This window comes from Spea bombifrons, chromosome 1, assembly GCF_027358695.1.
Source record: "Spea bombifrons isolate aSpeBom1 chromosome 1, aSpeBom1.2.pri, whole genome shotgun sequence".
NCBI classification, from domain to species: Eukaryota; Metazoa; Chordata; class Amphibia; order Anura; family Pelobatidae; genus Spea; species Spea bombifrons.
This window is the reverse complement of record NC_071087.1, coordinates 61,635,926-61,650,992: the sequence shown is the minus strand read 5'-3', so window position 1 is coordinate 61,650,992 and position 15,067 is coordinate 61,635,926. Positions and strand designations below refer to the sequence as shown.

The 15,067-nt window shown below is 38.5% G+C and overlaps 1 protein-coding gene across 2 annotated transcripts in view; it reads right to left on the bottom strand.

Annotated features, from left to right (window-relative positions):
- Window positions 1–7,934: 7,934 nt before the first annotated feature.
- LOC128490398 (excitatory amino acid transporter 1-like) overlaps window positions 7,935–15,067 on the bottom strand; it is a 30,446-nt gene continuing 23,313 nt past the window's right edge. For both annotated transcript variants that reach the window (XM_053462265.1, XM_053462260.1), the window contains 6 exons: window positions 13,749–13,791; window positions 12,796–13,130; window positions 12,130–12,363; window positions 11,086–11,280; window positions 9,030–9,164; window positions 7,935–8,808 (listed from right to left, as the gene is read on the bottom strand). In XM_053462265.1, the coding sequence (XP_053318240.1) occupies window positions 8,610–8,808; window positions 9,030–9,164; window positions 11,086–11,280; window positions 12,130–12,363; window positions 12,796–13,130; window positions 13,749–13,791 (1,141 nt within the window). In that variant the 3' untranslated portion in view covers window positions 7,935–8,609. The remainder of the gene's footprint in view (window positions 8,809–9,029; window positions 9,165–11,085; window positions 11,281–12,129; window positions 12,364–12,795; window positions 13,131–13,748; window positions 13,792–15,067) is intronic.

The window sequence follows — 15,067 nt, the reverse complement described above, 5'->3', positions numbered from 1 at the left end:
GCTATCACAAGACACCCCAATATGTGTTCAGCAACATCTCCTGAGTACAGTGATACCCCACATGCATGGGTTTGTCATTTTTTGGGGGAACTAAAAGGCCACATTTGGTACGTGTGCATTTTTCTAATTGGAAATTAGATGTGTGGCCATCCTTCCCCCCGTGTTAATTGGGACCTTGTTGAACCTGGCCAATTCAATTTACCCCATCAAATCATACATTTTTTAAAAGTAGACACCCCATGGGCATTTAATATGCAAGTATTTTAACTCTTTCCATGCGAGAATTGTTTTAAGCTAATGTGCTAATTTTAGGACTTGCTCACAAAAATATATTTTTTATATATATATATTTTTTTTTTTGCCTTTTTTTACATTTTTTTTTTACATTTTTTTTCAACTTGAAGGTTCCCCTAATAGTGACATCAGTGGGAAATTATTTTTACATTTTACTGTTTTTTTACTATTTTTTTCTAATTATTATTAATTTTATTTTATTTTTTATTTATTTTTACTAATCACACTGTGATTAGAAAGCTGAGCTCCATTGACTTGCATGGTTGAATGCAGTACCTGTATTCAACCTGAAAGTGGAGCCAGAGTTCTCTAGAGGGTCTGAGACCGTCTAGCGAACTTTTTAGTCTTTGTTGTTTTTTTTCCCGGGCCGCCGCCATCTTGCTTGATGGCGAAGAACACCGGCAGCGGCGGCTGTGACCGCTCTCCGGAGCGGTCACAGTCCATCCAAAGGTAAGTGTTTGGTGTCGCTGGATGCCTCCTGATCGAGGCATTCCAGCGACACCATTTAAGTTTAGGAGGCGATCGTTGATCGCCTCCTAAACGCTTTTAAAACGGGCGTCTGCCGCCATACAAAGTATGGCGGATGTTGACGCCCCGGGGAGGGGCCAGAGATGGCCCCTTTGTGCCGATCATGGCGTTGCTGAATGCCTCGAGGTCGAGGCATTACAGCAACGCCGTTTCGGTGCAGAAAGCGAAAATAGTTCGCTTTCTGCACCCGTTTAAAGACGTGCCGGTCCTGGCACGTCAATTGTCGTTATCGACTTGAATTTCGGTGACGTGCCCGGACCGGCAATTGTCATCAAGGGGTTAAAGGATCATACTCATGCACGTCACAGAATGTTGTATACATGATTCAATGCACCAAATGTAGAATAGGGTGTTACATCAGTGAAACCTGCCAGCAACTTAATAAAAGGATGAATCTGCAGATACTCCATCAAACATCATGATGAAGAAAACTTTTGCACTCCACTTGGGCACCACTTTACCCAAACAGGTCACTCCATACATGACCTTAAAATCAAAACACTGAGAGGTAATTTCAAAAACACCCAAGAAAGTCAGTCATTTAAAGCCAAAATGATACATTTTTATGATTGCAAAAACCGAGGACTTAATATGGATTTGAACTTCTTAGCACGTTATCAAATTTGGTCTATGTGTTACCTAATATTTATACCCCTGAGAAACAGGAAGTCATGTTTTAACAATTTACTGTTCCTAGTCACCCATGTGTACTAAAAATGTAAAATATCAGTGGGAATATACTTATATACTTTTCTTATATAAATTCATAGGGGTGACGATTATTCCACACATGTAAAGGCTGTTTTCAGTATTTATACCCTCGTCAGGACCTTCTCCGTCAGGGCGTCTTGGTGCATTGTTGGGGCATCTTGGTGCATTTCGCTGCACTTTGTCTAGTCTCTCATCTCCCTGGGTGTTCCTCTCTGTGCCTCCTGGCACATTCTCACTCAGCATTCCACCACCTCCTTCTTAAGACTGGGTAAGTGCTTTTAAGGGGATTTATGCCACCTTCTATAATACCCATCTCAAACTTCCTCAGACACTATCAAATTATACATAGGGGTTTTCCCTACATACTTCCATTCTTAGCACACACCCTGAACCTGGAACAGGAACTGAGAAGAGCCTACGCCTACATTCAGCATTGGTTCATTTTTATGGCCCCTATCCTACCTGCAAATAGGAGCATTTTCAGGCTCTAGTCACTGGATGTTCGCTCATGTTTTAACCCTACCACGAGTGCAGAAGCTGTTTTCAGTAGGGTGACAGCATTTTATTTCACACAGGCGCATTTTATATATATATATGTACTGATTCACATATGCACACCATCACATACACATAAAATACATTTTATATTATACTGTATGTATGTGTGTATATATATCACATACAGATTCACATATACTATTATATATTATTAGGAAGCCTTGGAAACCATGTTTATTTTCAGAATAATATACAATCATTACAGACATGAGCAGATTCAGAGTGTTAGACCCTCTATTACAAGGCATGAGCAGATTCAGAGAATTAACTCCTCTAGTACCAGATATGTTTGTCTGTATGACTGTGTGTGTAGTACACACATTCACACAAACACAGTCAAACAGACAAACACAGTGACAAACTTTCAAACACACATACCTGGTGCTGGCTGCAGCTTACACTCAACAGGAGAGTTGAGAAGTCGCTCCTTTACTCAGACTTCTCATTGAGGCTGCCCGGGACCTAAAGCCCCATTGTGAAAATGTCCTGGGCAATCCAGGCCCCTATCCTACCTACAATGGGCCGCTTTCTTGGTCTAGGCATGTTTCAGACCCCCTGGACGTTCACTCATATTTTACCTGTACCACAAATATATTTAGCAATGTTTCTTTTTGTGTGTGTGTGTATAAGTAAGCAGTAAGAGGCTTAGCTGTAACACAAGGAAATTCTACTTTAATGAGAGGGTAGTAGACGAATGGAACACTCTCCCAGCAGAAGTGGTGGAGGCTAACACAGTGAGGGAATTTAACGCCCCCTGATGAAGCTCATTGTAGCGAAACGTACGTTGGGGTTGGTACGTTTGGACTTGGACTTCATCACCAGGCTTTTTGCTGTTTTCAGCCTTGTTTCTAGGTTGGTTAGTAACTTTTGAGCACCGATGCACCATTGCTGTATGTTATTTCATTTGTTCCTTTTTACTTTATCGCTGTGGTCATCCTTATGTTTCTTATTTGTGCCTTTATATACATACGTATTTCCATCCTAGTTCCTGTAGTCCTGTGCCCTTGTTCATATGTACCTTCCTATATGTTTCTTGGCGCCGAGATGCTTTTTTATTATATATATTTTTTTAGATGTATTTAAATCATATTGTTTAATAAAGATTCACTATAGGACCTGACCAAAGACTGGTAGGTGTTTAAACCCCTTAAATGGGCAGCCTAGATGAGCCAAATGGTTCTTATCTGGTGTCAAATTCTATGTAAACAATAGACAATTTTCACAGCCTTATTTGCTCACATGTACCACGTGTGCCGATATTAGCGGAGGGCACTGTACATTCCTGTGTTTGGCCTGGACTCTCTTGGTGAATCCTGCTTCTCCGCGTATTGTCCACGTTCACTCCTTATCTGCATTCCTTCTGCTCCCTGTCCACTAAAGGTTGTCTGGGGCTAGACCCACCTTTTCACAAAACAGCTGCCATGAAGCTGGAGAGCTCATGACAGCCTTTTCCAGGCATGGTCCACACATACACACTAAGTAAACAAAATCAATAGGAAATGTATATATATGTATTTAGTTAGTTATTATGTAGTTATCATGCTTCACTTAAATTTATAGTGCCAGTAGGGTGAAAAACAAACGCAGTCAGGGAAAGTGGTGCACATGTATGACCACGTGTGTATGTGTGTATAGCATTTTTTTTGTGTATCAAATCTTCATGTTTGTTTTAGGGAAGAAAAAAAAAAAAGAATACGCCACAACTGATTTGGACAGCAAAAATATATTTAACAAATTTAAAAGCAGAATTTTTACACCAACAATGTACGCATTGGTATTTTACAGAAATTGGAATATGCATCTTCTACCATAACATTAAAAATGCAAACTGTAACCTTAAATATGAATCACTGGGTTTAGTGAACCTAAAGGGACAGTAAAGGGGAGGGTATCCAGCTCTATTTTCATGTTAAATGCATATTTGAGTCCATTTTCCCACATACAAATAGCTGCAGGCATTCTTCGGGTTGTTGGAGTTCCTTCCCAGTTGCCCCTTCTGATATCAGGGTGTTTACTACAGTGTGCTACTTGCACATTTTTTCCCTTGAAGCCCAGGGTAACCTGTGCATCTCATTGACCAATGTGGAGAAAATGAACAAATAGTAGGGCCACAACGGAAACCAGGTCCCCAATCTTCTTCTTCTGGGGCTGCACACCCCATAGGGGATATGTAGCCCCCTATTTTCCCCTCCCTGACCAAAGTCCAGAGAGGCCCCCAAAAGGAACAGTTCCTGCCACTACCATTATGGCAAGTCTTCTGGGACCTGACTCCACTGTGGTGTTTTCAGTGCAAAACCGTTTTGCATGGGCTTAGTAGAACTAACATCCTAGTGAATTGGAGTAGCAGCAGCCAGTCATATGTATGCTATCTGAACACTGATATTTTGCTAGTAATACATGTTATTGACTACTTCTTTAGTGACTTCAATGAGAGTGACACTGATGTCATGCGCAGGCAGTATACTTCCTCCTTAAAATTCATGGTTTCAGTAGAGGCATCCAGGGGATAATATTATTTCTGTAACCCCTTAAGGACAATGGGCGGTTCCTAAACCCATTGAAAACAATGCATTTTGAGCCCGTACAAGTACGGTCTTTGTCATTAAGGGGTTAAAAACCGGCTCATGCTGTCTTTTTGAAGAGCAGCTACAAATGGGTAGAAAATTCATAGACCAAAAGATGTTTTATTTCAAGGACATCAGAACAAGATATTGTAACAGTTTCACATATGGTACACAGATGCAATTATTTTATTCCTTACAAAAATACATGTATTTTTAAGTCATGAATACTTCTTTAGAGCTGACCTGATTTTTGTTAATCATTGCAAACCCTGTGTGAAACCATTAGTTGACCTTTCATAAGTACATGCACTTTTATGCAATAAAACCTACTTATTTGGCATGGGCATCGCACATATTTGCCCCAGTTCACTCCTTTGCTGTTGGGCTTTACTGTCCCACAACTCTGTTACTTATTTTACTCCTGTGTTGTCTCTGATGACATGTATAAAAAAAATTCTCAACTCTAGTTTGCCTGGTCACACAAGACAAGAAAAACCAACTTATATGAATACTAATTATACCACTACTGTGTATGCCATTCTGCAAAAAAATCAAAGCGGGTTGTTGCCAATAAACACAAGCCTATGCATTTTATAGCCACTGTATGGTGCTATGAATTAAGATGGATTGATACATTAAATGGGGAAAATGTGTGTCCAGTTTCTACATATACAGAGAGAACAAGGTGATCTCTGCAAAGGGTGAAAAATAATTAAAAATGTCCCTATACATATTAGCAAGAGATAAACAGATGAAGGTCATGAGATCAATAGAGGTTATGGTGAAAAGTGCTATAATCACCATAGCAGCCAATGGAATATTCCTGCTGATTGCTCCTGCCTGCACCGGAACTGCTCAATTACTGCAATACCACAAAACACAACTTATTCACCAAAACAGCATTAAACATGCAGACTAAAACCTTTATCTACCTACATATGTGTATGTACATCGCTTGAATTCTATTCCTGTATCAGATGCTCTATTCAATATATAAGCTCAGAAGTGTTAAAATCTACATTTAAAGAAATCTTATGTAGCATTTATATCTTATCATGCCATCATAACTAACATTTTGAAAGAATATTTTTGTGGTTGACCACAGAGTCTTAAACTAAAATCATGCAAGCAAAAAAAAAACTGCTGATATGAGGATATAGTGCTTTAACCCGATAAACAAAAACACAATGAATATTTTTTTTGTCTCATTTGATGTTTAGCCCCATAAGAGTTTTATCATCCCAGAACAAAAAAATTAAAGAACAAAATGAAGAATCATAACATTGTGCTCCATAATTACATGCTGGACAAATAAACTCGTATCATTTCAAGGTCGTCTCTTTAACCTGAAGTTAATTTTAAAAAACAATGCCTGCAAAAAGAATTCCAGTTCTACAATACAGTAATTTTTATTTCTAGTATTTTTTCTACAGTTCTCTGGCAAAGAAAAATCGACGTAAAATTCCAATTTGCTGGCAAATTCTAACTAAATTTCAAGTACTGAAATAATTGAGGTCTTTGAGTTTGAGGTATTTTGTTGGTTTGAAGGATGAAGAGATAGTTTTACATGGGCAGGCCTTCTGCTTTTGACATCAAAATAATAGCATAAACCTTAATGACCAATATTTCAGCCTTGGCAAAAGGATCCTCTGCAGCATTGAAGAATTTGTTACGCGTTAATATATAGCACATGGTCTGGATTTTATATTGAGTGGCTATATAAGATCCTAGGGGATCATAATTTCAATCTTATCAGGAAATTATTAGCTCTGGGAATGACATTAAATGTTTGTTTAAAAAAAACAAAAAAAATGATGTCTTGGGGTAGTAAGCTGAGTACAGAAAACTCCAATTATGTATCCAGTTAAAGTTCAGGGCCAGCATCATCAATAAAATAGAAACATTACATTGTGACTGCACCTAAAGATTGCAACTAGATCATAATAGAATGTACTAAATGACAAACATTTTTATCACAAAGTGATAACAGGAAGAAAAACAACACATACATATTAAACAAAATCCATATTTGTAACTTCTAACATAACTAAAACATATATGTGTATATGTATATATATATATATATATATATATATATATATTTATATATATATATATATATATATATATATATAAATATATATATATATATTCACCAAAACGTAGCCCAGAGATGGCTCCTACATTCAGCATGCTTTTGCAGCATTCAAAAAACAAGAGGCTTTGAACACGAGCCTCCATATTTTCATAGTCCAAATCATACTTATCGTTTTTCACAGTAATAAAATTGTTCATGTTCAATATTTACTTCAAAAAAGCATGTTCTATTTCACAAGATTTCAAGACTTTCACCAGTTTTGTGGGCAATTTCTAACTTGTAAATAGAAGCTGCATATGAACAAAAAGCCGGTCAGTAAATGAATGAACAACAAAAAACCCTTTCCTGAATGAATTATTGACTGCAAAACTTTGAGCAGGGATTCTGGGACAAAGTGAAATAAGAAAAAAATTATCTCAACAGGGTGTGCAGTTAAATAATGTCAAGTGTATTCAGTTTGGGTTTTAGTAACCCATCATGGTACCAACACCTGAGCCATACTATACTTTGAAATGTACACCAAGACAAGAATTAGGATTTCATTATAAATTCTATAATGAATTTCATTATAAAGTCAGCACCGGTACCCCAACCTAAAGTTTTGGTCGGCCTCTTCTAGCTTTCCCAATTAGAAGTCAAGGAAAGGCCATGGCTGGATTCAGTATGGGCATCCGTATACACACGAGGCACTGCCTGGAAAGCTGCTGTCAGGAAAATAAAATGAGCAACATTTCTAAAGTAAAGAGTACCGTCTTGGGTGTAGAAAGCGAGAAAGCAAATTTGGCAAAGATGATACCTTTATTGGCAAACTGACGTATAACGGATTGCATTTGCTTTAGGACTATCTAGGTCTTTTCTACAGGCATTTAATAATCAACATAGATAGTCTTGAAGTGTGCAATCCATTAAACCTCAGTTAGCCAATAAACGTATGATCCTTACCAGATAATAGGTGAAACACCAACTTGTTTAGCTAAAATATATGTATATCAGTGAAGCAAACATTGGGCAAAACTTCTTACTGGATCTGGGGCAATATCTTTAAAATCATCTTGGCAATTGAAGTTATGCAGTGTCAGTCAGCTCGGCCCTACTTGCTAGAGAGGCTCACCACGGTTGACCCTTGAAAAAACATAGTTTAGTTAAGGGCTGTCCTGGAAATGGTGGAATCAAAGGGGATCTTTCTTTTCTTGGGTTGTTTGTGCCAGGGGTGAACAAACTGCCATTTTCGCTTCAGGTATCACTTATTAACGATGATATCCGATAAATATTACTTCTTGTCTTGACTATTCCATCATTCATGACATCAAAATAGAACCTTACTGTAATATGTGAGCTAGAATAGCAATGCAATGGTTACTTTAATGGTAAATAGCTGAAATGTCCCACTTTTACATATTCCATGGGAAATTTAAATATATTTTAAATAAGGTCCTGATGCACAACAAACACAAGAAGAAACCTTGTCATTACCCTTGTGTACTATGGTGCTTCCTTTGCGATTTCCTATAAATCGTATTCAGTTTCACACCTATTCCCACAATAAGTCTTGGATTAAAAAGTATTCCAACTGCTTTTGCTGCCAGTTGTGGTAAAGAGGTTAATGAATTAATGAGTTGTCCTGTTTCCAGGTTTTTAGAGAGAGATGCACTGTACCGCCCTTTATTATGCCAGTGTTCATGTGTTTTTGTTTAGTATGGTTCGGGAAGAGGGTTCCATCTAATTGCCAATCAATTACAGGGCTTCCTTCATCAGCATCCATTGCAGTCAAATACATGGAGAGATGGCTCCAAATGATGAATACAGAGACATTCTATGTACTGTTGCCATTTGCACAGGAGCCCACAAACGTTAAGTCACATGGATGTCTCACTATTGGGGTGTTTCTGTATATCATTCTCTGGGTAGATCAGCTGATATGGCTTCTCACTCTCCTCTAGGACAGAGTTCCCTAGCTCAGCATCTCGCTTCTGAAGCTCATGTCTAGACAGGTGCTCGACAATACCAGCCCCTAACGAATCACCAAGGACATTGGTAGTCGTTCGGAGACGATCTCTGAAACACACAAGGAGTAATCATCAACTTTATAGAATAAGCTATATAACATGATTTTTATACCAACGCTTCCAAGCTTAAAGTTATATAGATTAAAACTCCATCTCCATACAAATACCATTAACGGAACTGATCTGAATCGCAATCAGCATGAATGAAATTATACATACGAGTTCAACACAGTCTAATTATATGCAGCAAACCCTACAACTAATACTCACAAGAACCAATCAACAGCGATAATAAGAGTTATATCCTCCGTAGGCAGGCCCACTGATGTCAAGACAATCACCATGGTAACCAGGCCAGCCTGAGGGATTCCAGCTGCTCCAATGCTAGCAGCTGTTGCTGTTATACTGTGGAGAAAACAGAGTGGGACTGAGAATTATTATTATTCTTATTTATATAGCCCCAACAATTTACTCAGCACTTAATACAATACATATATTCAAGGTGTATGACAAGACAAGAATTGACAGACTAAGACAAACCTGCTCGCAAGCTTACAATCTTGAGGGAATGGGGTGACAAACATAAGGCACAGAGAAAGGGTGATAGGTAGTGTGGTGGTTATATCAGTGACATGGAGTATCCCTGAATGAACAGTAAAGTGCATAATGGAAATACACTTATGGAAAATACTTAAAAGATACTTTCAACTCTAGCTTAATAAAATTAAAACAACCTAGTTTCTCAATAACTGTGACTGATTACCTTATTTAATTTAAACATAAAAGATTATATTACCTCCTCAAAAGTGAGATATGTAGCAAAACTATTAAGTAACGTATAGTCCTCTCCCTCCTCCCTACAGTCTGATCTCCCCCTAGCATTGTGAAAAGGAAAAAAAATAGACCCAAAAAAATATCCCACCACATTCAGGTTTATTTAGTGACATTTTAGTTGACATTTAAACTCCATGACTTCACCATACACCCAGTGAGCTTCTTCTACAGGAATAGCTTGGCTAACCCTGCATAACACATAATTAACCTCTTAAGGACCAGGCTGTTTTTTATTTTTTTGTACCCTTCGTGACCAAGGCTGTTTCAACACTTTTGCGGTACTTGTGTTTAGGTGTAATTTTCTCCTCTCCTATTTAGTGAACCCACACAAGTTACATATTGTTTATTTCAGAACAAGAAGGGCTTTCTTCAGATACTATTTGAAAAATCTTTAACTCATCTACAAAATCTACTGAAAAAACCTGCTAAATAGATTCTACTAGTTGTCCTGAGTTTAGAAATACCCAATCTTTTTATGTTTTATTTGCAAGTTATAAGGTAATAAGTACAAGTAGCGTTTTGCTATTTCAAAACCATTGTTTTCCCAAATCTGGTCATTCTGCCCCATGTGCTACTTGGGACATCATTAAACCCAGCCACTCCAATTTACCCCATCAAACCATTCATTTTTTTTAAAGTAAACACCCCTTGGGTATTCGAAATGTATTTTAACTCTTTCCATTTCAATTTATTTTATTTTTATATTTTTGGACTTTTTTTTTTAACATTTTGTTGGAACTGGATGGTTCCCGTTATGGTGACATCCCTGCATTATTTTTATTTAAATGTTACCATTTACAATGCAAATGGGGTTCTGATCATGCATTTGCAGGGGTATATTTTTTTAATTTAAATATAACACTCAGCTATAATAACAGGGGAGGGCAGGTATCTTTTGGGACACATTTGTACACACTCTCACACTAACATACATACATACACTAACACACACACTTGCTAACATGCATATTTACACATACACACCCATGCTAACACACACATTTACATATTCACTCATCCTACCACACACACATAATTTTACACTAATCTCTTTCATTCTCTTTCTCCCTGCCTCACTCATTCCCTTATTCTTTCTCCAACTCACTCCTCCTCCTCCTCCTCTCACTCTCTCCCACCCACACCTCACACCCTTACTTTCCTGGAGGTTTCTTTCCTGGTGTATCCCCCCCCCCCATTTTCGTATCGTCCCTTTATATCTGAGGTTTCTTGAATGCCTCTTCTCCCACTAAGTTACGCAGAGCAAGTTCAGCCCTTCTTGCTGGAGAATCTTGCCAGTGCTCTCCTTTTATAATGATGAGTGAAGTGGGGGGGATTGAAACCACAACTCTCCTGCAAACTGTATTTTTATGAAGGCTGTCAAAGGGATGACAAAGGATTTAACATGTTGGCTCTGTCCTTGTCACATTCAGATGACATACAAACATATTACTGAAACACAATATTGACAAGTGACAAAGGTATGGTCACTCACCTAATGGTTAGGATCTGCCCAAAATTCAGCTCATAGTTGTTTACTTGTGCAATGAAGATGGCAGCCAGTGCCTCATATAGTGCTGTTCCATCCATGTTAATAGTTGCTCCAACAGGAAGCACAAACCTGGTGATACGCTTATCCACACCATTGTTCTCTTCCAAGCACTTAAAGGTTATGGGGAGTGTTGCGGAGCTGAGGAAGGAAAATGATATCAAGACTCCATAGTGCAGTAATCTGTCACATAATAAAGCAGCAATAGCATTAAGATGAAACCAAGTGATGTTTTTATAGTGTTCTAAAACACATTAATGACAAGGGTCAAGGGAGTAATGCCAGGGTCAAGAATTCTTTGGAGCTCCCCTTTCTGTGCTCCATCTTATATACCAGACCACCTTTTCTTTGTCTGCCCCAAGCCTCATTTGGTTCTGCCCCAATACAACCCTTCCCATTTTCTCTATACAAACACCTTTCATACACCCTCTTTCTCTGTCCCAAACTGCCCTCTTCCGCCTATGCTTGTCCTACTTTCTGCAAAGACCACTCAACTTTTTTCCTAGCTACCTCTGTGCCTATCCTCCTTACCAGATATTAATAAATTGAGAGCCTGCTGGTCCAGCTCTCTATGGCCAAGTCTTTGCAGCTTCATGCACAACCACCTCCAGTAACAATTGTTCATGTTCTGTGCACAACTTGATGCTAAGCTCCAGAAAATAACATATTCTGGGGCTCTGCAACATGAATAATCTCTAGTGGAGAGACTTATATTAGCAATGTCTCTATTATGCTGTGCAATGGCAGTGTTTAGGTGCACCACGTGCACTCACCTTAGTAAGAACTCACTTTCATTATTAAGTGAAAGAAAGGCTCTATAGAAATAGTAGGGATGCATAAACAGAAAACAATACAGGAAAGGTGTCTATAGGGGTAAATGACTACCATTAAATATTACATGTTTTTTTCTCAATAAAAAAAAGATATGTATTGGAAAAACCCTATACAGACAGACAGTCACATACGAATCTCAATTTCTGAAGTATTAACCTTGATGATGTTCCGAGAGCTGTGATAAGGGCCTGTAGTAGCCCTCCAATGAACGGCCAAGGGTTTCTGCGGGTGACAATGAAAAATAATAAGGGAAGGACAACTAGAGCATGTATTAGAAGCCCTATGATGACTGTGATCGTATACATCCCCAGCTGTCCCCCCATCACCATCAGGTCATCCATCTCCAAGATCTTTCCAGATATCAGGAAAAGAATTCCAATAGGGGCATACCTGTAGCGAAAAGATTAAAAAAGAGTAAATTTAAAATACCCTATGCAAATTTAGATAACATTCTCTTTCTAGCATTCTTTTACATTGCTTTTTGTAAACAGACACCCATTCTTTAGACAACTAATATGTGAATATGTGTGAATATCTATGCACAAAGGGGCATGGATGCAAACTATTACATTATGCATGGTTCAAAACAGAAAAGCACAACTAAAACTCAAATACTTCAAGTTGCTATCAGAACAAAATCTGTTGAATCTCTAGTATGTACTTTCTGATAAATGCAAAAGTGGTTTATGTTCTTTTTTCTGAATAAATGCTTTATGTTCTTATATTAGTATGAAAATTCTTATAAAAAAACTTTACTCATAGATCTGATGTACTCAGAGAAAACTATAAAAAGGAACTGATGTTATAATTATACAATCTCACCATATGATAATTGCCACCAGTCTCATAATAGCTTCATTGAGGCAGTCAAAAAACTCCTTAAGTGCTCTTCCCTGTTCTTTCATTTTTCCAATCACCAACCCAAAGCACATAGAGAAGACCACCAGGCCTAAGGCATTGACACCATTAGCTGAGCCTGATATAGGTACCACTTCTTCTACATTCATCATTTCCTGCAGCTTTCCCATTGCTCGAGTCACATTCTCCAGGATGTCACTGACATTAATTGGAGCAGTTAGCTCTTCTGTGTGATTTGTGGAGTTATTGTCACTAGGGATGGGCACTTTATACATCCTTGTGCCATACTGAGTTTTGTACTGCAAAAAAGACAATGAATCATCAGAACATGTTCATCCAGTACTGAAATATTCATGTGTGCTGTTCACTGCACATCAAACCCTTAATACATATGGGAAATCCTTAAGCAACTGGGGAACCTTAGTCTACACAAGCATATACTTAAGGAAAGCCGAAAATCGGGTGACCTGGTACCTTGTAGATGGCCAGCAAAATAGGTGAAAGATACCGATATGATAATTGGGTTACCAGGTATCTGGGTAGTATCAGAGAGACTGGTACTTGTTGGCCTGCACTACTCTACTACGGAAGTAATAATTATATCAATATGCCGCATACATTCAACTTATATTTTTGCAAGTGTTCTCCTCCCTGTAGCGTTAAGTGTTTAACAGTGTTTTTAGTGAACCATCTTTTCCTAACGTAGTCACCAAAACTTGTTTGTGCTTGCATTCGTGGCTACAAATAAAAGAACAAATAAGAACTACAGCTCTAAAGCATATGTTTTCGTGGATCTTGGCATAGTAAATATTATGAGAGCTTAGAAAGTGAAAGTAAATTCTAAACATAAATTTATAGAATTTTTACTGTACTTGAAATAATAATGTTACATATATGTATATATATATATTACTTACCTGTTTGAAGCAGGCTTCCACCAAATTTGGAGGAAACATATTTCTAAAGAGGCAAACAAAAACAAAATATATATGTTACAGAACAGGAGAGGGTTACACAAGACCTACATGTTCTATGTTTATGCACTAAAATAAGAACCCCCGTGGATTTCTCATAGGTCATCTCACTGGACTGTATGCACTAAATAGGGCTAGCTTCTTCTTTCAGGAGAAATTAATTGGAATGCATAATGTACCCTAAAGCCAGGGAACCACTGGAGTAACTACAGGGGTCGCAGCTGCGACCAGGCCCGTGCCTCTAGGGAACCCAGTGCGACCCCTTCTTACTGTCTCCTTGTTCCGGTTCAAGATTGTTTAGAAAGGGCCCTTACGACATGGACCACACCGCTCCAAGTCGGAATGTCCCTTTCTAAACTATTTTGAACCGGCACAGAGAGACAGGAACGTATCAAGGTCACGTGAAACCGAGGTGGCTCTCACAGTGTGTGAGGAGCCAGAAGGAAAGCTGCAGGAGCAGTGAAAGGTAAGCGGGGGCAGGAGGTAGGATATATGTATATGTGTTTGCATGTATGTATGTATGGCTGTATGTATGGATGTTTACTAGTGTGTTGTTACACAGTTACATAGGCTGAAAAAAGACACGCGTCCATCAAGTTCAGCCTTTCCCATATCTGGTTATTTCTTGCTGTTGATCCAAAAGAAGGCAAAAAACCCAGTTGTGGCTCTTCCAATTTTGCACAAACTTGGAAGAAAGTTCAGATCTCTCCTTGAATCAAGAAGCTGTTTCCCCATAATTTAAAAATGATATCCCTGAATATTATGTTTTTGCAAGTATTCATCCAATTGTTGTTTAAATGTCTGTACAGACTCTGATAAAACTACCTCTGCAGGCAGAGAATTCCACATCCTTATTGTCCTAACTGTAAAAAACCCTTTCCTTTGCCTTAGACTAAATATTCTTTCTTCCAGTCTAAACGCGTGGCCACATGTCCTATACATAGTCCTGTTGTGTTTGAGCATGCACGTGTACTTGTGTGTGCGTGTGTGTGTGAGAGAGCATGGATGTGTAATTGAGTGTGTGTGAGCATGGATGTGTGTGTGTGTGTATATGAGTATGGGTGTGTAATTGTGTAAATGGGTCTAAAATATGTTGTATGTTGGGGGCAAGGGGCAAAGGAGGCACAGACCAGTCGTGTGGGGGCAATGATGGCACTTTGGACTAGCTGTTGAAGTTGTCGGGCCTGGGGCAATTTTTTGCACCAGGGCCTTGTGGTTTCTAGTCCCCCTGCAGGCAGCTGAGATTTTTCCTCACAGATTAG